The sequence below is a fragment of the Engystomops pustulosus genome, chromosome 9 (genome assembly GCF_040894005.1).
Source record: "Engystomops pustulosus chromosome 9, aEngPut4.maternal, whole genome shotgun sequence".
Lineage (NCBI taxonomy): Eukaryota > Metazoa > Chordata > Amphibia > Anura > Leptodactylidae > Engystomops > Engystomops pustulosus.
The window spans coordinates 5,404,848-5,427,725 of record NC_092419.1 but is presented as its reverse complement, the minus strand read 5'-3'; the positions used below and the strand labels follow the sequence as shown (position 1 = coordinate 5,427,725).

At 52.2% G+C, this 22,878-nt stretch overlaps 1 protein-coding gene across 1 annotated transcript; it reads left to right on the top strand.

Annotated features, from left to right (window-relative positions):
* The first annotated feature begins 1,126 nt into the window (after window positions 1–1,126).
* Window positions 1,127–21,489, top strand: LOC140076765 (zinc finger FYVE domain-containing protein 1-like). The gene is made up of 11 exons (XM_072123458.1): window positions 1,127–1,343; window positions 7,273–7,777; window positions 12,877–13,094; window positions 13,872–13,978; window positions 15,198–15,306; window positions 15,903–16,000; window positions 16,528–16,645; window positions 16,769–16,939; window positions 17,774–17,951; window positions 18,977–19,087; window positions 20,639–21,489. The coding sequence occupies exons 1-11, from the start codon at window positions 1,236–1,238 to the stop codon at window positions 20,869–20,871; spliced, it is 1,956 nt and encodes a 651-aa protein (XP_071979559.1). The 5' UTR covers window positions 1,127–1,235; the 3' UTR covers window positions 20,872–21,489.
* The last annotated feature ends 1,389 nt before the right edge of the window (window positions 21,490–22,878 follow it).

The following is a 22,878-nucleotide window of genomic DNA, read 5'->3' as shown; positions in this document are numbered from 1 at the left end:
GTAAGCTCTTGTGTCATCCCCTCATCCTCATAGACTGTAAGCTCTTGTGTCACCCCTCATCCTCATAGACTGTAAGCTCTTGTGTCACCCCCTCATCCTCATAGACTGTAAGCTCTTGTGCCCCCCCCTCATCCTCATAGACTGAAGCTCTTGTGTCCTCCCCCTCATCCTCATAGACTGTAGGCTCTTGGGTCCCCCACATCCTCATAGACTGAAGCTCTTGTGTCCTCCCCCTCATCCTCATAGACTGTAAGCTCTTGTGTCACCCCCTCATCCTCATAGACTGTAAGCTCTTGTGTCACCTCCTCATCCTCATAGACTGTAAGCTCTTGTGTCCCCCCCTCATCCTCATAGACTGTAAGCTCTTGTGTCACCCCCTCATCCTCATAGAGTGTAAGCTCTTGTGTCCCCCCTCATCCTCATAGAGTGTAAGCTCTTGTGTCATCCTCATAGACTGTAAGTTCTTGTGTCACCCCCTCATCCTCATAGACTGTAAGCTCTTGTGTCACCCCCTGATCCTCATATACTGTAAGCTCTTGTGCCCCCCTCATCCTCATAGACTGTAAGCTCTTGTGTCACCCCCTCATCTTCATAGACTGTAAGCTCTTGTGTCATCCCCTCATCCTCATAGACTGTAAGCTCTTGTGTCACCCCCTCCTCCTCATAGACTGTAAGCTCTTGTGTCACCCCCTCATCCTCATAGACTGTAAGCTCTTGTGTCATCCCCTCATCCTCATAGACTGTAAGCTCTTGTGTCACCCCTCATCCTCATAGACTGTAAGCTCTTGTGTCACCCCTCATCCTCATAGACTGTAAGCTCTTGTGTCACCCCCTGATCCTCATAGACTGAAGCTCTTGTGTCCTCCCCCTCATCCTCATAGACTGTAAGCTCTTGTGTCACCCCCTCATCCTCATAGACTGTAAGCTCTTGTGTCACCCCTCATCCTCATAGACTGTAAGCTCTTGTGTCACCCCTCATCCTCATAGACTGTAAGCTCTTGTGTCACCCCTCATCCTCATAGACTGTAAGCTCTTGTGTCCCCCTCATCCTCTTCGCTGCATGTGAATAGCGTCTTGCAGTACCGCAGCTCGGCCTGTAGGTGGCGCCGCTGTTCTCTGTCTTGTTTTGTAAACACTGAAAGTGAAAGTACAGAGTCCGGTGCTGGTGCTGGGGGCAGGTGCTGGTGCTGGGGGCAGGTAGGTTGTCACCGCGGCCCCGACCCCCGGCCTGGACCATGTCCGCCGTCCTCCTGGAGCCTCCCCAGAAACCAGAGGATGTCCCGGCCATGGAGGAGGGGGAGGAGGGAAGCTTCCTGCTGGTGGACGATAATGAGGACCTGCAGGTAGGAGGAGGGAGCAGCCATAGTGTATATAATGTACTGCAGGGGGTCATACACATCTACACAGCACCCATATACTGCCCACAGCACCCATATACCACCCACAGCACCCATATACCACCCACAGCACCCATATACCACCCACAGCACCCATATACCACCCACAGCACCCATATACCACCCACAGCGCCCATATACTGCCCCCACCACCCATATACTGCCCACAGCACCCATATACCACCCACAGCACCCATATACCACCCACAGCACCCATATACCACCCACAGCACCCATATACCACCCACAGCGCCCATATACTGCCCCCACCACCCATATACTGCCCCCAGCATCAATATACCACCCACAGCACCCATATACCACCCACAGCACCCATATACCACCCACAGCGCCCATATACCACCCACAGCGCCCATATACTGCCCCCACCACCCATATACTGCCCCCAGCATCAATATACCACCCACAGCACCCATATACCACCCACAGCACCCATATACTGCCCCCAGCACCCATATACCGCCCACAGCACCCATATACCACCCACAGCGCCCATATACTGCCCCCACCACCCATATACTGCCCACAGCACCCATATACCACCCACAGCACCCATATACCACCCACAGCACCCATATACCACCCACAGCACCCATATACCACCCACAGCGCCCATATACTGCCCCCACCACCCATATACTGCCCCCAGCATCAATATACCACCCACAGCACCCATATACCACCCACAGCACCCATATACCACCCACAGCGCCCATATACCACCCACAGCGCCCATATACTGCCCCCACCACCCATATACTGCCCCCAGCATCAATATACCACCCACAGCACCCATATACCACCCACAGCACCCATATACTGCCCCCAGCACCCATATACCGCCCACAGCACCCATATACCACCCACAGCGCCCATATACCACCCACAGCGCCCATATACCACCCACAGCACCCATATACCACCCACAGCACCCATATACCATCCACAGCACCCATATACCACCCCCAGCACCCATACACCACCCACAGCACCCATACACCACCCACAGCACCCATATACCGCCCACAGCACCCATATACCATCCACAGCACCCATATACCACCCACAGCACCCATACACCACCCACAGCACCCATATACCACCCACAGCACCCTTACACCATCCACAGCGCCCATATAGCACCCATACACCATTCACAGCACCCATATACCACCCACAGCACCCATATACCACCCACAGCACCCATACACCATTCACAGCGCCCATATACTGCCCCCAGCGCCCATATACCATCCACAGCGCCCATATACCATCCACAGCACCCATACACCATCCACAGTGCCCATATACCATCCACAGCGCCCATATACTGCCCCCAGCACCCATATACCATCCACAACGCCCATATACCATTTACAGCCCCATATATCACCCACAGCACCCATATACCATCCACAGCGCCCATATACCACCCCCAGCACCCATATACCACCCCCAGCGCTCATATACCACCCCCAGCGCCCATATACCACCCCCAGCGCTCATATACCACCCACAGCACCCATATACCATCCACAGCGCCCATATACCATCAACAGCGCCCATATACTGCCCCCAGCGCCCATATACTGCCCCCAGCGCCCATATACCAGCCACAGCGCCCATATACCGCCCACAGCGCCCATATACCGCCCACAGCGCCCCCATACACCACCCACAGCGCCCCCATACACCACCCACAGCGCCCCCATACACCACCCACAGCGCCCATATACCGCCCACAGCGCCCATATACCATCCACAGCGCCCATATACCTCCCACAGCGTCCATATACTACCCACAGCGTCCATATATTACCCACAGTGTCCATATACCAACGACAGCACCCATATACTGCCCCCAGCACCCATATACCATTTACAGCGCCCATATACCATCCACAGCGCCCATATACCATCCACAGCGGCCATATACCACCCACAGCGCCCATATACCATCCACAGCGCCCATATACCATCCACAGCACCCATATACCACCCCCAGCGCCCATATACCATCCACAGCACCCATATACCACCCCCAGCGCCCATATACCATCCACAGCACCCATATACCATCCACAGCACCCATATACCACCCCCAGCGCCCATATACCATCCACAGCACCCATATACCACCCCCAGCGCCCATATACCATCCACAGCACCCATATACCACCCCCAGCGCCCATATACCATCCACAGCACCCATATACCACCCCCAGCGCCCATATACCATCCACAGCGCCCATATACCATCCACAGCACCCATATGCGATCCCCAGCACCCATATACCACCCATATACCACCCCCAGCACCCATATACCACCCCCAGCGCCCATATACCACCCCCAGCGCCCATATACCACCCCCAGCGCCCATATACCACCCCCAGCGCCCATATACCACCCCCAGCACCCATATACCATCCACAGCACCCATATACCATCCACAGCACCCATATACCACCCCCAGCGCCCATATACCACCCCCAGCGCCCATATACCATCCACAGCGCCCATATACTGCCCCCAGCACCCATATACCATCCATAGCGCCCATATACCAACCACAGCACCCATATACCATCCACAGCACCCATATACCACCCCCAGCGCCCATATACCATCCACAGCACCCATATACCACCCCCAGCGCCCATATACCACCCACAGCACCCATATACCACCCACAGCGCCCATATACTGCCCCCACCACCCATATACTGCCCCCAGCACCCATATACCATCCACAGCACCCATATACCACCCCCAGCGCCCATATACCATTCCCAGCACCCATATACCACCCATATACCACCCCCAGCACCCATATATCACCCCCAGCGCTCATATACCACCCCCAGCGCCCATATACCACCCCCAGCGCCCATATACCACCCACAGCGCCCATATACTGCCCCCAGCGCCCATATACCATCCACAGCACCCATATACCACCCCCAGCGCCCATATACCATCCACAGCGCCCATATACTGCCCCCAGCGCCCATATACCATCCACAGCGCCCATATACCATCCACAGCACCCATATACCACCCCCAGCGCCCATATACCACCCCCAGCACCCATATACCACCCCCAGCGCCCATATACCACCCCCAGCGCCCATATACCACCCCCAGCGCCCATATACCACCCCCAGCACCCATATACCATCCACAGCACCCATATACCACCCCCAGCGCCCATATACTGCCCCCAGCGCCCATATACTGCCCCCAGCGCCCATATACCACCCCCAGCGCCCATATACCGTCCTCCATGCTGCCGCTCATCAGGGTTAGTTACAGACGGGAGCAGAGTTTCCCCTCTCAGTGTACGGGAGACTTCCTGGGGTCTTCAGCTCAGGGACAGAAAGGCTGAAAAATATACAAAAATACCGTTACTACTTCATGTGCCCACTACAGGTCAGCTGTAAGGACTGCTCCGCCGTACAGGGACTATTCCACAGCAAAACATTCATCACCTAAAAGTAGTACAAACAGTATATGATTGGTGGGTGGTCCGAGCGTCGGGACCCCCATAATGACAGGTCTATAGGTCTGATGCAGATACATAGAGATCAGTGGGGGAGACCTGTAAGTGTGGGGGAGCTGTAAGCGGGGGAGACCTGTAAGTGGGGGGAGCTGTAAGTGGGGGGAGCTGTAAGTGGGGGAGACCTGTAAGTGGGGGGAGCTGTAAGTGGGGGGAGCTGTAAGTGGGGGAGACCTGTAAGTGGGGGGAGCTGTAAGTGGGGGAGACCTGTAAGTGGGGGGAGCTGTAAGTGGGGGGAGCTGTAAGTGGGGGGAGCTGTAAGTGGGGGAGACCTGTAAGTGGGGGAGACCTGTAAGTGGGGGAGACCTGTAAGTGGGGGAGACCTGTAAGTGTGGGGGAGCTGTAAGTGGGGGGAGCTGTAAGTGGGGGGAGCTGTAAGTGGGGGGAGCTGTAAGTGGGGGAGACCTGTAAGTGGGGGAGACCTGTAAGTGGGGGAGACCTGTAAGTGGGGGAGACCTGTAAGTGTGGGGGAGCTGTAAGTGGGGGGAGCTGTAAGTGGGGGGAGCTGTAAGTGGGGGAGACCTGTAAGTGGGGGGAGCTGTAAGTGGGGGAGACCTGTAAGTGGGGGAGACCTGTAAGTGGGGGGAGCTGTAAGTGGGGGAGACCTGTAAGTGGGGGGAGCTATAAGTGGGGGGGGGGGGAGCTGTCAGTGGGGGGTGGGGAGCTGTAAGTGGGTGGGGGGAGCTGTAAGTGGGTGACTTATAAGTGGGGCAATAAGTAAATAGGGCAGACGACTTCTTTGTTCTTTTCCTTTTATACTACAATTAGGTTATTGGTTATTTTTATTCTTGAGCCTCGGGAGAACCTTCTGCGCTTCGTATCATCCCAACGAGTAAATGTCCTGATTAACAGCGACACCGGGAGATTTGTCAGCGCACGTCCCGGCCCAATGATGAGAATACAACCGGATCAGAACCAGAAGAAAAGATACATTAGTATATAGATACATTAGTATATAGATACATTAGATGTAATGGAAGAATCCATTGTTATAGGGGTGGTCCGGGATCAGGGATTTTTCCCATATAGGGGGTATAAAAAAATCGCTTTATACTCACCTCTCTCCTGCTCCCCGCTTCATCGCAGGACGACCTACCACTACCTACCTGCCATATGCAGAATTTCAGATGTTCCCAGACTCCCCCCGCCCCCTCCCCATTGCCTACCAAAAAAACATACATTACAATATCCAGTGCCAGTGGTGGGTCCCCTAGAAATTAGACACGTATCCCCTATTTCACAGAAAAGTATCTATAAGGCACAAACACTTTAAAAGGAACCTGTCAGCAGCTTTTACCCCACTAAACTAGCAGCCCCCCCTCAGGTGGGGGAGGAAATGTACTTTCTAGAATCCCCTCTTTATGTAAAATCTCTTCCAAAGTCGGGCAAATATGACTCTTCTTACTTTATTTTCACATGAGATGAGTCAAGTTTAGAGGCTACATGGGAAGCTTATAACTTTGGTTATAAAGCACGTAGAAACGTGCTACCGGTGTTCATACTAAAGCCCAGGATCTCATCTTTCAGATCCCATCAGGCTTATGGTTCTGGTGCTACAGAACTGGACATTCGGGCAGTTAAAAATAGATGGGAACTGGAGCTTTACCTGCAGCTTGTATTTCCAACTATGTCTCTAGCTGCCTGCATCTCCAGTTCTGTAGCTCACAAAGCCATAAGCCTGATGTGGTCTGAAAGATGAGATCCTTATCTGTAATATGGCACAAAAACCATGTTCCTTGGTGCTATAGATCAGAAAATAGTCTGAAGTGACTTTTATTTTAGTGGTAAACGGGTGAGATTTCACATAAAAGAGGGAATTCTAGAAAGGACGTTTCATGCCCTACCAGAGGGGGGCTGCTAGTTTAATGGGGTAAAACCTGCTGACAGGTTCTCTGCTGTCATAGCTGTAATTTGTGAGGTATCCCTTGGACCTCTGTTAATGTAACCATAAGCCTGATGGGATTGGATGGATGAAATCCTGGGCTTTAATATGTAGCATGTTTCTAGCTGCTTTAGAACCAAAGTTAGGAGCTTCCCCCTGCAGCCTCTAAACTTGACTCATCTCATGTGAAAATAAAGTAAGAAGAATCATATTTGCTTTGGAGTAGATTTTTTTTTGAGGGTTAGGAGGAAAGATTGGGATAATTTTCCATCCCTCCGGAGGTATAGAGTCTCGTCAGGCCCAATATTATCTACAACGCGTGGATGGTGGGGACCTTTTACAGCAATTGTGTGGACTGGATCCATCAACAGCACTTCTGGCTTCTTGTTAACCTGCCATGTTTTATGTTTTAGGTGAGAGATGCTTCGGACTTCATCACCAGACTCGGTTGTGATCCACAAGAACCGGTGAAAGTTCTCAGTATCTTTGGGAACACCGGAGATGGGAAGTCCCACACCCTGAACCACATGTTTTTTGGTGGCCTTGAGGTCTTCAGGACCTGCCCTTCCCAGGACTCCTGCACTATAGGTGTATGGGCCGCGTACTACCCGGACCTGTCCCTGGTGGTCCTGGACACTGAAGGTCTCCTCGGGGCCACTGATAAGCAGAACCAGAGGCTCCGTCTCCTCCTGAAGGTCCTCGCCGTGTCCGATCTGGTCATCTACAGGACCCGGGCCGAGAGGTTGCACAATGATATGTTCCAGTTTTTGGGAAACGCTTCCAAGGCTTATCTAAAGTTTTTTACCCCGGAGCTGAAAGCTTTGTCCAGCCGCTGCGGCCTGGAGGTCACTTTGTCCAGTCTGGGACCTTCTCTGCTGATTTTCCATGAAACCTCAAGGACGAATCTGCTGGGACATGGTGAGAAGCCTCCTAGATGCCGGATATATATATAGTGGTCGTAGTTCTGCTGTCCCTGCTGTGCTCTGCTCCTGAGCTCTCTGCTGTCCCTGCTGTGCTCTGCAGCTGAGCTCTCTGCTGTCCCTGCTGTGCTCTGCTCCTGAGCTCTCTCCTGTCACTGTTGTGCTCTGCTCCTGAGCTCTCTGCTGTCCCTGCTGTGCTCTGCTCCTGAGCTCTCTGCTGTCCCTGCTGTGCTCTGCTCCTGAGCTCTCTGCTGTCCCTGCTGTGCTCTGCTCCTGAGCTCTCTGCTGTCCCTGCTGTGACCAGCGCCTGAGCTCTCTGCTGTCCCTGCTGTGCTCTGCTCCTGAGCTCTCTGCTGTCCCTGCTGTGCTCTGCGCCTGAGCTCTCTGCTGTCCCTGCTGTGCTCTGCACCTGAGCTCTCTGCTGTCCCTGCTGTGACCAGCGCCTGAGCTGTCTGCTGTCCCTGCTGTGACCTGCTCCTGAGCTCTCTGCTGTCCCTGCTGTGACCTGCGCCTGAGCTCTCTGCTGTCCCTGCTGTGAGCAGCGCCTGAGCTATCTGCTGTCCCTGCTGTGACCAGCGCCTGAGCTCTCTGCTGTCCCTGCTGTGAGCAGTGCCTGAGCTCTCTGCTGTCCCTGCTGTGACCAGCGCCTGAGCTCTCTGCTGTCCCTGCTGTGACCAGCGCCTGAGCTCTCTGCTGTCCCTGCTGTGACCAGCGCCTGAGCTCTCTGCTGTCCCTGCTGTGACCAGCGCCTGAGCTCTCCGCTGTCCCTGCTGTGACCAGTGCCTGAGCTCTCTGCTGTCCCTACTGTGACCTGCGCCTGAGCTCTCTGCTGTCTCTACTGTGACCTGCGCCTGAGCTCTCTGCTGTCCCTGCTGTGACCAGCGCCTGAGCTCTCTGCTGTCCCTGCTGTGAGCAGTGCCTGAGCTCTCCGCTGTCCCTGCTGTGACCAGTGCCTGAGCTCTCTGCTGTCCCTACTGTGACCTGTGCCTGAGCTCTCTGCTGTCTCTACTGTGACCTGCGCCTGAGCTCTCTGCTGTCCCTGCTGTGACCAGTGCCTGAGCTCTCTGCTGTCCCTGCTGTGACCAGTGCCTGAGCTCTCTGCTGTCCCTGCTGTGAGCAGCGCCTGAGCTCTCCGCTGTCCCTGCTGTGACCAGTGCCTGAGCTGTCTGCTGTCCCTGCTGTGACCAGCGCCTGAGCTCTCTGCTGTCCCTACTGTGACCTGCGTCTGAGCTCTCTGCTGTCCCTACTGTGACCTGCGCCTGAGCTCTCTGCTGTCCCTGCTGTGACCAGTGCCTGAGCTCTCTGCTGTCCCTACTGTGACCAGCGCCTGAGCTCTCTGCTGTCCCTGCTGTGACCAGCGCCTGAGCTCTCTGCTGTCCCTGCTGTGACCAGCGCCTGAGCTCTCTGCTGTCCCTACTGTGACCAGTGCCTGAGCTCTCTCCTGTCCCTGCTGTGACCAGCGCCTGAGCTCTCTGCTGTCCCTGCTGTGACCAGCACCCGAGCTCTCTGCTGTCCCTGCTGTGCTCTGCTCCTGAGCTCTCTGCTGTCCCTGCTGTGAGCAGCGCCTGAGCTCTCTGCTGTCCCTGCTGTGACCTGCGCCTGAGCTCTCTGCTGTCCCTGCTGTGAGCAGCGCCTGAGCTCTCTGCTGCCACTGCTGTGACCAGCGCCTGAGCTCTCTGCTGTCCCTGCTGTGACCAGCGCCTGAGCTCTCTGCTGTCCCTACAGTGACCAGCGCCTGAGTTCTCTGCTGCCACTGCTGTGACCAGCCCCTGAGCTCTCTGCTGTCCCTGCTGTGACCTGCGCCTGAGCTCCCTGCTGTCCCTGCTGTGACCTGCTCCTGAGCTCTCTGCTGTCCCTGCTGTGACCTGCGCCTGAGCTCTCTGCTGTCTCTGCTGTGAGCAGCGCCTGAGCTCTCTGCTGTCCCTGCTGTGAGCAGTCCCTGAGCTCTCTGCTGTCCCTGCTGTGACCAGTCCCTGAGCTGTCTGCTGTCCCTGTTGTGACCAGTGCCTGAGCTCTCTGCTGTCCCTGCTGTGACCAGTGCCTGAGCTCTCTGCTGTCCCTGCTGTGAGCAGCGCCTGAGCTCTCCGCTGTCCCTGCTGTGACCAGTGCCTGAGCTGTCTGCTGTCCCTGCTGTGACCAGCGCCTGAGCTCTCTGCTGTCCCTGCTGTGCTCTGCTCCTGAGCTCTCTGCTGTCCCTGCTGTGACCAGCGCCTGAGCTCTCTGCTGCCCCTGCTGTGACCAGCGCCTGAGCTCCCTGCTGTCCCTGCTGTGACCAGCGCCAGAGCTTCCTGCTGTCCCTGCTGTGACCAGCGCCTGAGCTCTCTGCTGTCCCTGCTGTGCTCTGCTCCTGAGCTCTCTGCTGTCCCTGCTGTGACCAGCGCCTGAGCTCTCTGCTGTCCCTGCTGTGAGCAGCGCCTGAGCTATCTGCTGTCCCTGCTGTGACCTGCGCCTGAGCTCTCTGCTGTCCCTGCTGTGAGCAGCGCCTGAGCTGTCTGCTGTCCCTGCTGTGACCAGCGCCTGAGCTCTCTGCTGTCCCTGCTGTGAGCAGTCCCTGAGCTCTCTGCTGTCCCTGCTGTGACCAGTGCCTGAGCTGTCTGCTGTCCCTGCTGTTACCAGTGCCTGAGCTCTCTGCTGTCCCTGCTGTTACCAGTGCCTGAGCTCTCTGCTGTCCCTGCTGTGACCAGTGCCTGAGCTCTCTGCTGTCCCTGCTGTGAGCAGCGCCTGAACTCTCTGCTGTCCCTGCTGTGACCAGTCCCTGAGCTCTCTGCTGTCCCTGCTGTGAGCAGTCCCTGAGCTCTCTGCTGTCCCTGCTGTGACCAGCGCCTGAGCTCTCTGCTGTCCCTGCTGTGAGCAGCGCCTGAGCTATCTGCTGTCCCTGCTGTGACCAGCGCCTGAGCTCTCTGCTGTCCCTGCTGTGCTCTGCTCCTGAGCTCTCTGCTGTCCCTGCTGTGACCAGCGCCTGAGCTCTCTGCTGCCCCTGCTGTGACCAGCGCCTGAGCTCCCTGCTGTCCCTGCTGTGACCAGCGCCAGAGCTTCCTGCTGTCCCTGCTGTGACCAGCGCCTGAGCTCTCTGCTGTCCCTGCTGTGCTCTGCTCCTGAGCTCTCTGCTGTCCCTGCTGTGACCAGCGCCTGAGCTCTCTGCTGTCCCTGCTGTGACCTGCGCCTGAGCTCTCTGCTGTCCCTGCTGTGAGCAGCGCCTGAGCTATCTGCTGTCCCTGCTGTGACCTGCGCCTGAGCTCTCTGCTGTCCCTGCTGTGAGCAGCGCCTGAGCTGTCTGCTGTCCCTGCTGTGACCAGCGCCTGAGCTCTCTGCTGTCCCTGCTGTGATCAGCGCCTGAGCTCTCTGCTGTCCCTGCTGTGACCAGCGCCTGAGCTCTCTGCTGTCCCTGCTGTGACCAGCGCCAGAGCTTCCTGCTGTCCCTGCTGTGACCAGCGCCTGAGCTCTCTGCTGTCCCTGCTGTGCTCTGCTCCTGAGCTCTCTGCTGTCCCTGCTGTGACCAGCGCCTGAGCTCTCTGCTGTCCCTGCTGTGACCTGCGCCTGAGCTCTGCTGTCCCTGCTGTGAGCAGCGCCTGAGCTATCTGCTGTCCCTGCTGTGACCTGCGCCTGAGCTCTCTGCTGTCCCTGCTGTGAGCAGCGCCTGAGCTGTCTGCTGTCCCTGCTATGACCAGCGCCTGAGCTCTCTGCTGTCCCTGCTGTGACCAGCGCCTGAGCTCTCTGCTGTCCCTGCTGTGACCAGCGCCTGAGCTATCTGCTGTCCCTGCTGTGACCTGCGCCTGAGCTCTCTGCTGTCCCTGCTGTGAGCAGCGCCTGAGCTGTCTGCTGTCCCTGCTGTGACCAGCGCCTGAGCTCTCTGCTGTCCCTGCTGTGAGCAGTCCCTGAGCTCTCTGCTGTCCCTGCTGTGACCAGTCCCTGAGCTCTCTGCTGTCCCTGCTGTTACCAGTGCCTGAGCTCTCTGCTGTCCCTGCTGTTACCAGTGCCTGAGCTCTCTGCTGTCCCTGCTGTTACCAGTGCCTGAGCTCTCTGCTGTCCCTGCTGTGACCAGTGCCTGAGCTCTCTGCTGTCCCTGCTGTGAGCAGCGCCTGAGCTCTCCGCTGTCCCTGCTGTGACCAGTGCCTGAGCTGTCTGCTGTCCCTGCTGTGACCAGCGCCTGAGCTCTCTGCTGTCCCTGCTGTGCTCTGCTCCTGAGCTCTCTGCTGTGACCAGCGCCTGAGCTCTCTGCTGCCCCTGCTGTGACCAGCGCCTGAGCTCCCTGCTGTCCCTGCTGTGACCAGCGCCTGAGCTCTCTGCTGTCCCTGCTGTGCTCTGCTCCTGAGCTCTCTGCTGTGACCAGCGCCTGAGCTCTCTGCTGCCCCTGCTGTGACCAGCGCCTGAGCTCTCTGCTGTCCCTGCTGTGACCTGCACCTGAGCTCTCTGCTGTCCCTGCTGTGCTCTGCGCCTGAGCTCTCTGCTGTCCCTGCTGTGACCAGCGCCTGAGCTCTCTGCTGTCCCTGCTGTGACCAGCGCCAGAGCTTCCTGCTGTCCCTGCTGTGACCAGCGCCTGAGCTCTCTGCTGTCCCTGCTGTGCTCTGCTCCTGAGCTCTCTGCTGTCCCTGCTGTGACCAGCGCCTGAGCTCTCTGCTGTCCCTGCTGTGACCTGCGCCTGAGCTCTCTGCTGTCCCTGCTGTGACCTGCGCCTGAGCTCTCTGCTGTCCCTGCTGTGAGCAGCGCCTGAGCTCTCTGCTGTCCCTGCTGTGACCTGCGCCTGAGCTCTCTGCTGTCCCTGCTGTGAGCAGCGCCTGAGCTCTCTGCTGTCCCTGCTGTGACCTGCGCCTGAGTTCTCTGCTGTCCCTGCTGTGACCAGCCCCTGAGCTCTCTGCTGTCCCTGCTGTGACCTGCGCCTGAGCTCTCTGCTGTCCCTGCTGTGACCTGCGCCTGAGCTCTCTTCTGTCCCTGCTGTGGCCAGCCCCTGAGCTCTCTGCTGTCCCTGCTGTGACCAGCGCCTGAGCTCAGCTATTCCACAGATTGACAGTTTTCATAGTAAAAAAAAAGCTATGATTTTATATATAAAGTTGTCGTAGTCGTATATGATTAGATGTGTTTGTTTTCTTATCTCCATAGGAAGTAAAGTGCTGGGACAGGCAGAGACGGATCTTCTGAAGCGATTCCATGAGCTCAGGACCCCCCCGGAGGCCTTCAGCTCCATACACTACGTGGGAACAAAGACTGTGGTCCCTCCCACGGATTTCTCCCAGTTAAAAGAGACGGTGAAGAAGCAGGTGCTGGACACATCTACTCGGTCATCCCGGCCGCTGGCGCATGTGTTCGCAGCCTTGCAGGTAATGATGCGCGCGAATCTGACCATGAAAATGTGTCCAGTGCGCTGCAGCTCCTGGAGACAGTTATGGGTTTCCATAGTTACAGACTACACACTAACCATGTGTAGTCTGATGGAGCCGGCATTCTCCTCTACTTATTGCTAATAAACATTTAGTAAAAACCAAAACCTTGAGGCGCTCAGAGACTTCATGTTCTCCATTATTTCTCACACATTACATAAAATTCTGCAGGGGCACAGTACAAGGACATCGTCTATGGCTCCGTAATAGACTAGATATGTCCAATCACAGCGTGAAGATACTACTGACAAAGTGAAACGCAAGGGGGAGATTTATCACTAGTGTCTGAGGTTAAACTGGTCTTGCCCATATCAACCAATCACAGCTCAGCTTCAATTTTATAAACAGCTGTGGGGAAATGAAAGCTGAGCTCCGATTGGCTGCCATGGACCACTAGGACATTTCTGCTCTCAGACACTTCTGATAAATATCCCCCCGAGGATAATAAGTTGCGTAACTTTTAATAATGCGATTAAATACTATAAATAACCCTTTCCCTGCCACAGATGTGTCTCATGTGCTGCAGGGGAGGCACTTCAGTAGCTTATGGGATATCCAAAAAATTAAGTATCCAAAAACTGCTGGTAATATGGGGGTAGGTTCCAAAAAAAAGTTTAGATTGGTGGAATCCGAGATATGGACATTGTTCAGATGACTCCATTATAAGAAGTTTAAGTTTTGGACAATGTTTTATACCCGTGTGTGTTCTGCGTGCAGAGTCTGAGCGAGCGATTCTCCGGGGATATTCCGGATGAGCAGGTCCATATCACCTCCTTCTTCCCAGACGAATACTTCACCTGTTCTCTGCGATGTCTCAGCTGCAGGTAATGTGGGAATTCAGAGCAGCGGCGCACGGCTTGTGGTTACACGTGCGCAGGGACGGGGCTCAGCCTCATCGCATGCGTCGCCATTAGAACACATGTGTCTAAACAATTTGTTACACTAAATACAGGCTTAAGGACACCTGACTTACAGACGACCCCTAGTAACAGACGGACCCCTCTGCCCCCTGTGACCTCTGGTGACCTCTCTGGATGTTACTATAGTCCCAGGCTGTAATGATCAGCTGTAAGGTGTCTGTAATGAAGCTTTATGGATAATTCTTGGTCCCATTACAGCAAAAAAATTTGAAACTCCAATTGTCACTGGGGCAAAAGAAAAAAAATGTGTCTAGAACTTCAATTATAAAATATACAGTTTCGACTTACATACAGATTCAACTTCAGAACAAACCTACAGACCCTATCTTGTACGTAACCCGGGGACTGCCTGTACTTTATGTATCCATTCCTCTCTGCTTTCTAGATCTCTGCTTGCTGTCATTCTATGTGACCATGGACAGATTTCTTTTCCCTGGAAGTAAACACAGAAGCTTTCTATAGCAGGACAGCAAGCGGAGATCTAGAAAACCACGAGGGATTGATACAGAAAGTAAATTGAAAAGTTGTATAACTTTTTATAAGACAAACAGTAACATTAATTTGCTGTTAAGGACACCTGACTTACAGACTACCCCTAGTTACAGACGGAGCCCTCTGCCCCCTGTGACCTCTGGTGACCTCTCTGGATGTTACTATAGTCCCAGGCTGCAATGATCAGCTGTAAGGTGTCTGTAATGAAGATTTATTCATAATCCTTGGTCCAATTACAACTCCAATTGTTACTGGGACAAATAAAATGTTGTCTGGATCTACAATTATAAAATATACAGTTTCGACTTACATACAAATTCAACTTAAGAACAAACCGATGGACCCTATCTTGTACTGCCTGTACAAACACCACATGTGGCCGGTGCGGAGATGTAATAGGGGGGTCGTATATTGTAGACTATATACACGATATTGCCGGACACCCACTGACCAATCATAGCCATGGATAGTCCTAGGGGCGTCACCCAGCAATATGTCCATGTCCGGCTGCTGAACTGGACCCTCGCGTCCGCTCATCTCTACTAACCAGCTCTACATTGGTACAAATAAGATACAAAGAGGCTGTAACATTGTTGGGACTTTAATTATAAGAATTATTTCTAACAAACAGGTCTCGATGCAAGAACAGGATGAACCATCTGAAGGACGGCGTCCCCCACCAGGCAGATGGGTTGTGCCAGTACGCCCACGAGTATAACAACAAGGTTCTGATCTGCAAGGTCCGTGCAGGGGGCGAAGGGGAAGATCCATCTAGATTTGTGGGAAAAGGGGCACAATTTCTGGTGTAAACGAGGGCAACTAATAGAAGGCGCAAAGTACAAGCAGACGTCTTATACTGCACACATTTATCTTTCTGCTTTAAACCCATTGATAAGTTTGGTGCAGTATAGAGGCTGAAGCACATATCATGGTTGGTACGTGAATCGTGGTTTGTGCAGTGGCCGTAACTCACAAACCGACCTCATCTCCAAGGACGGGAGCCTCATGGTTATATACGATGCTGGGAGCTCCTTCTTCCCGTCTGTCATCATGATAACAGTTTGACCGGAAAGCAGGGATTCCTTGCATCACTTATCACTATGATGCTCAGGATCCCATCCCCGGCAGTGTTGGTCAGTCCTTCAAAGCCAACCGTGACCATGTCTTCACACTACACTGGGCACATCTGAGTTACTCTAAGACACTTTTGATAAATTTGCCCCACTGTGTGTGTCTAAGGGTACGACATTGGGATCTGATGGTTTGTAGGAGAAGGTATAGGGCAGATGGAGGCGAGTATAATAATGAATGTCTCAATTCTGTCTCTTATTCGCAGCGATGTTACGAGGGAGGACGAGAGATGCTGGTCATACCGAAGACGGTGGCGTCCACAGACAGTCCGTGGATGGGTCTAGCCAAGTACGCCTGGTCTGGGTGAGCGCAAAAACTACACAGTACATTAAACTATCACATTATTGCTAATATGAACATGGGGTGCAGGTCAGTTTAATAGAAAATTGGGAACATTTACCACCATTTATCGGTGGTCTAACGCCAAACTGTGCCCAAATACTCAGCACTGTCAAAATTGTATCATTTTGTTAGTATTTGGGCTCAATGTAACAGTATTATGTAGACTCCGTAAAGTCATTTTCCCAAATCCCCTAGGGGACCAGGATGTGAAATAAAAAGGATACAGACTTGCTTGTTTTGGGTGCCGCTATCTGGTACTCTAGACTTTCAGACCAGTAAATAAATAGAGGTGTCGGGGGTCATGTTGGGGGTCTCCATATTCCTGGAAACCCCTTTTAAAGTGTCCCGATAATATTGCTATATTGTTCCCAAATGATAAATAATAGCAAAATAATCCTCCTGTACTAATACCGATATATTACTAGATAACGCTGTGTGATTTATATACAAGTCGTTATAATAAGAGAAGCGTTTTCTCTCCTCCGCAGGTTTGTCCTGGAATGCCGGGTGTGTGGGATTATTTACCGCAGTCGGCAGTATTGGTATGGAAATAGAGACCCGGATGGATCGGTTGTTCGGCAGGAGGTGCGACATGTCTGGTCAGAGGTACAGCACTTGTAATATACAGATAAGAGTTTGGGGACCCCTTGTACCTGTGATCACTGGGGATCCCACTGTTTACACCATCAATTCAATTACATGTGTATATATATATATATTCTGCGGCAGAGCGAATCCAGCTCCCTGGACCAACACAACGCAGCCCAGCGGGTCCTGGACGGGGTGAATCTGGTCATCCAGTCTGTGAATGAGTACAGCGCCGCTCCCACCCGAGCCGTCACCTCCTGGGTAACTGACCGCATGGCACCTTCATACTGGAGACCCAATGCAGAGATCACAGTAAGTCTGTCAGGGTCTGTTACCTACAGAAGACATTATAGGATATCTGGACTCCGGGGTGTAACTAGGAGAGGCAGAACCCCCCCATAGCAGAGCCCCCCCATAGCAGAGCCCCCCATAGCAGAGCCCCCCATAGCAGAGCCTCCCATAGCAGAGCCTCATAGCATAGCCCCCCATAGCAGAACTCCCCATAGCAGAACCCCATAGCAGAGCCCCCCATAGCAGAACCACCCATAGCAGAGCCCCCCATAGCAGAGCCTCATAGCAGAGCCCTATAGCAGAGCCCTATAGCAGAGCCCCCCATAGCAGAGCCCCCCATAGCAGAGCCCTATAGCAGAGCCCCCCATAGCAGAGCCCCCCATAGCAGAGCCCTATAGCAGAGCCCCCCATAGCAGAGCCCTATAGCAGAGCCCCCCATAGCAGAGCCCCCCTTCCCGCTTAAAAATATACATTTTTGTATACTCACACATGGGAGTAACAATCACACACATTTCTAAACACACACACACATATATATATATATACATTTATATACCTATATACATAAACATAGTTCACTCACATACATTTATATACCTGCACTCACATGTGCACACATATAGAGAATATATACTGTACATCACAGATATACACATATATACATCACAGATATGCTGTACAATGTATATAATGGAGCACATCCTCCATTCTTCAGTGTCAGGCTGATGATGGGGCCCCCTGACACTGTGGGCCCCATAGCGTTCTCTATGGCTGCTGCCCCTGTAGTTCTGCCCCTGTCTGGTCCAGTCTCCATTCCGTTCCCCGTCTTTCATTGTTCCTTTCTGTGTTGTAAAGGAATGTTACGGGTGCAAGAAAGTTTTCAATCCGGCCGAGAGGAAACACCACTGCCGGGCGTGCGGAGAAGGCTTCTGCCAGAACTGCTCCAATCACAAAATGCCGGTTCCTGAGAGGGGATGGGGTCCGTCACCTGTGCGGGTCTGTAAGAAGTGCCACAGCAAAGGGCCCGGGAAAGGTAAGGGGTAGGAGGATGGGGAGAGGGAGGGCAATCAGGGGCCTAACTAGGAAAGGCTGGGCCCCATAGCAGATTTCTTCAAGGGGCCCCCCTTCCCCTTAAAAAAAATATATATATACATATATACTTATATATTTAGGCTGCATTCACATAAACGTGTGGCTGCACGGGTGATCCAGGAGAGAGGTGGGCGGTATCTGGGACACAGGGGCCGGGGGCACGATCCGGCAGGAACCCGGCAATGCATCCCTGGACCACTTACCACGGGCCATGGCAAAGCACTGCAGGGATCGTGCATCCCCTGGCCCTTGGACCTCATGGGCCCCATAGCAGCCGCAGTTACGCCACTTTTGTCAATATTCTGATCACTGCAACTATTGAAGGAACAGGTGACCCCCATACTGAAAACTGAGGAGGAAACTATACACGAAGACTCCCTCCATGGAAATGTGTGACAGTTACAAATCATTCCTCCGCTGTGTGCAGCCGCCTCCACCTGCAGATTAGTCCTAATGCGAGGCTCATTTACATGCTGGATGGATGATATTCGGCTATAAACCAGCAGGTTTTAATGTGTCATCACTATAACGTAGACTAGTCACAAGGAGAAAGTTTCCTATCATTGTTCCAGATAACTGTCCAATGTCAATTGGGTTTTAGAGGTTTTTGAAGAGGCTCATTTGAAAAGGAACCTGTCACCATTTCATAACCCATTAAACCACAAGTTCCCCCCTAGTAGGGTATGAAATGTCGCTTCTAGAGTTTTCACTTTTATGTGAAATCTCTTATGTTAACCAGTAAAAAATATTGCCTCCAAAGTCATGTGAAAATGAGCAGAAAAGAGTCATATTTTGCCTGAGATGAGTCACTTTTAACTGGGAGGGGAGTGTCACTTTACACGCCCCCATCTTTGGCTCTAAACATTTGATTTGTGGCTCTGTGATCTACAGAACTAGAGATACAGACAGTTTTACAAATAGCCGGGAACTTTATCTGCTTTGTTAACTTTTTGTTTGTCCTCACAGGTCCCCATCCGGCAGCACCAGATGACGGAAGCGACGTCTTACCTCGCAAAGTGACGGAGATGGCTCAGAGCTCGCTGAACATGGTGTCTTCAGCCATAGAATATCCTCTGTGTAATGTGCTTTTCCTTTCTCACATTAAGGCTAAATTCACACTGCCGTGAGCCCGCCGCACCGTAGTACGGCGGGCTCACGGCAGCGCGGGGAGAGGAGGAGGAGGTGAGCGCAGCTCACCCCCGCCCCTCTCCATAGCGATGCATGGCCGCGGCGCCATAATACGGGAAAAGATAGGACATGTCCTATCTTTTCCCGGGCTACGGAGCGGTACGGTGCCGCACGTGTGCTGCACCGTATCGCTGCCGTAGGGCGCCGCGAGCCCATAGAAGTGTATGGGGGACGTATATCGGCCGTATATACGTCCCCCATACTGTAGTGTGAATGCAGCCTAAAGGGGTTTTCCCATGAAACACGTTGGGCCTCATCCTGTGGAAAGTGGAAAACCCCTTTAAGGCTAATTTCATTCTGTTTTAAAGGAACATTGGAGACAGAATGTATATTTTGTTGTTCCTCATGGGGGATAGTAGATATATTAGTGGGGGTCCGACCACTCAGACCACATCATGACGAGTCCCCGAGTCCCTTGTGTGACTGATCTCTGATTCCTCCAGTTCTGTAAGTTCCTTGTCCTTGGCCTTTAGTCCATCAGTCACACAGGGGACCCCTGCTCTACCGACCTGTGGGGTTCCCAGCACTGATCATACTTATTAACTATCATGTGAATAACGGTAAACTCCTTAAGGGGAACCTTACACTAGATTTTACCACTATGAGCCCTTTACGTAGGGTATGAAAAGTTTTGTTTTTTTTCCCTAGAATTCCCTCTTTTTTTGTAAAATTGTACCCGTTTACCGATAAAAAAAAAAAAATCGAGTCGCGTTTCAAAACTGCAGGAAAAGTATCAATTCAGACGTCTGTAGCACCAAAAAACATGTCTTTGGTGTCATGTTAAAGATAAGAAGAACATCTTTTAGAACACAACAGGCTGGTGGATCTGTGATCTACAGAGCTGGAGATACAAACAGTTAAACAGATATGTGGGAATGGATTTGTATCAACAGTGCATATATATATGTGTATCTATATGTATGTATATATATAACTGTGTATTTAACTCTGGTTCTGTAGCTCACAAGCCTGAAGATGCAGACTGAAAGATGAGATTCTTATCTTTAATAGGACACCTGCATCCTGTTTCTAGGTGCTATAGGACAGAAGACTGGTGCGTCTGAAGTGACTCTTCTGTGCAGCTTCTAAACTTGACTCATTCCAGGCAAAATATGACTCTTCTTTGCCCATTTTCACACAACTTTGGAGTAGAAACAGGCAAGATTTCACATAAAATGAAGAATTGGAAAGGACTTTTAGTTACCCCACTTGAGGGGGCTGGTAGTTTAATATGGTAAAATCTGATGACAGGTTCCCTTTAATAGCATATTGGGAGATGACAAGGGTTCTCCGTCTATAGCTGAGATATCATAATGAAGACCGTACCGTGATGGCTCCCGGCTATATCCTGTGATTTTAAGACTTCAGCCACTTTCCACAGGGGCCACGTAAAGATGAATAACCCTCTGTCTTATGTCTTTATCTTATCCTGTTTTACAGATTTCGTAAAGGAAGCAGCGCGTCCCAGCTACTGGGTGTCGGACCAAGAAATCAGTGAATGCCACGGGTGCAAGAAGACCTTCACGCCTGTCATGTCGAGACACCACTGCCGGGCTTGTGGCCAGGGCTTCTGCCACGTGTGCTCTGACCACCAGCGAGCGGTCCCTTCCCGTGGCTGGTATCACCCTGTGCGGGTGTGCCACAGCTGTAACCTCAGGAAAGGGGATCTGTAACATGGGTGACGGCGGGTGCTCTTCGGAGGGGTGACACCTTGTTACAGACTGTGTGCAGTAATGGATAGGATATCTGTAGTAATTGCACAATAACTTCTCACCACTATCGGTGGCTCTGGGACGTGCACTTACCATTCACTTACCTTAGTCGGGGATGTTACTATCATCAGAACTGGAATTTCCATGGCGGCTGCATCTTTTATAGACCCAGTGTGTGCCGGTGCCTGGAGATGTAGCTGCTGCGACTCACTGCTCCCTCTTACCCCCGTATAGAGCATAAGCCGAGGACTTTACGCAGCTTCTGTCTTGTTATTAGCAAGTCTGAATCCAGCAGCGTGAAAAGCAGATTAGAAAAAAACGAAGGAGGACGATAAGAACCAACGTGAGTGGGAAATGAATCACTTCCTATAATACAGTGTATAAGAGACATTTGCTGAAAATTAGGAACTGTTTAATGTTATCCCCTATCAAGGAAATCTTCCACCAGGATGAAGGACTGTAAACCCAGCGCACTGATATACTGACATACTGGCACAATCCACTTTTTTTTTAAGCTTCGTATGCCCTTGTTTTTATGATAAAAAAGGCTTTAACATTATGCAAATAATCCTAAGGTGCTCCAGGCTCAATTACAACCCGGAGCCCCTTAGGCTTATTTGCATAATTTTAAAATACTATAAAAAAACAAACAAAAAAAAAAACAGTGAATAAGAAGCTATAATAAGTGCAGATCCTGCCAGAGGGGGAACACACCAGTATGTCAGTGCGCTTGGTTTACAATCCTTCATCCTGGGGGTAGATGCCCTATAAGTACAAGCACTGACCATCTATGCAATGGGGACACAGGGAGACTAGATTCAGAGCATGTGCTGAAGACATGACATAGACCATGGCCCCTGCAATGAGGGCTGATGGATCCCGTACCGTTTGCTAATGGGTGTCAAGAACCCATACAAGACTCCCTGCGGGAATAGGCTGATGGGCAGGCCCTGACTTAAGTACACCTGACTTACAGACGACCTCTAGTTACATACAGACCCCTGTGACTTCTGGTGAGCTCTCTGCTACCTGTGACCTTTCTGCCCCCTTTCACCTCTGGTGACCTCTCTGCCCCCTGTGACCTCTGGTGATCAGCTGTAAGGTGTCTGTAATGAAGTTATATTGATCTGATTGTTTTTCCTTGATCCGATGACAGCACAAAATTTTGACAATCCAATTGTCACTGGAGCAAGAGAAATTCTTGTCTGGATCTACAATTATAAAATATACAGTTCCGACTTACATACAAATTCAACTGAAGTGCAAACCTATAGTGTACATAACCCGGGGGCTGCCTATGTATGTAAGTGGTGAAACGCCTACCAGGCACCGCACCCCTGTACTCCTGACAGTAGGGAGTAGCATTGGAGGAAAGGGAAGGACGATGTATCACGCTCCTGGGGTCTCTGATCAGGTAAAAGTCTATGCACGGCCTTGACGGTCTCAGCGCTCAGTTATCTCCCACTATGACAGCTCAGGATATCACAATACGATAGTTTTCTGCATGAAGCGTGTGAAACGTTGGCACTTTATATACAGTATCATTGTAACACGAGTGACCCCATAGCATGTCTTATATCTGTGTAATATATCACAATTAGTTGGTATCATTATTACAGTACAAAAAGTTACTCAGTGGAAAGTCTGAAGTGTTTCTGGACTTCCCCTTGTAGTGTCGCTCAGGTCGTGTCACGCGGAGACACAGTTACATTTTCCTGATGGAAAGATTCTATTTCCTAGAAGAATGTGACTGATGGAGACCATGAACAAGCAGGGGGTGACAGGAGCTGACAGCTATAAAGCCAGAATAGGGAATTCTGTGTAGTGGACCTTTATAGGAGCAGGAATATATCTCTGTGTCCATAAACAGATATGCAATCGGACCAGCAAGTGCACTGGGGGCGGGGCAGATAAGTGCTATAGGTTCCTGCCCAGCACACGCTCTATTTGTGGTGACTATATGGCTGC

What these genes read in the sequence shown, in the direction of transcription:
- LOC140076765 (XM_072123458.1), top strand. Translation starts at nt 1,236, where the DNA reads ATGTCCGCCGTCCTCCTGGAGCCTCCCCAGAAACCAGAGGATGTCCCG. An exon ending in ATGTGTTCGCAGCCTTGCAG is followed by an intron (nt 13,095 to 13,871) that starts GTAATGATGCGC and finishes TTCTGCGTGCAG; the next exon opens with AGTCTGAGCGAGCGATTCTC. An exon ending in AGCCATAGAATATCCTCTGT is followed by an intron (nt 19,088 to 20,638) that starts GTAATGTGCTTT and finishes CCTGTTTTACAG; the next exon opens with ATTTCGTAAAGGAAGCAGCG.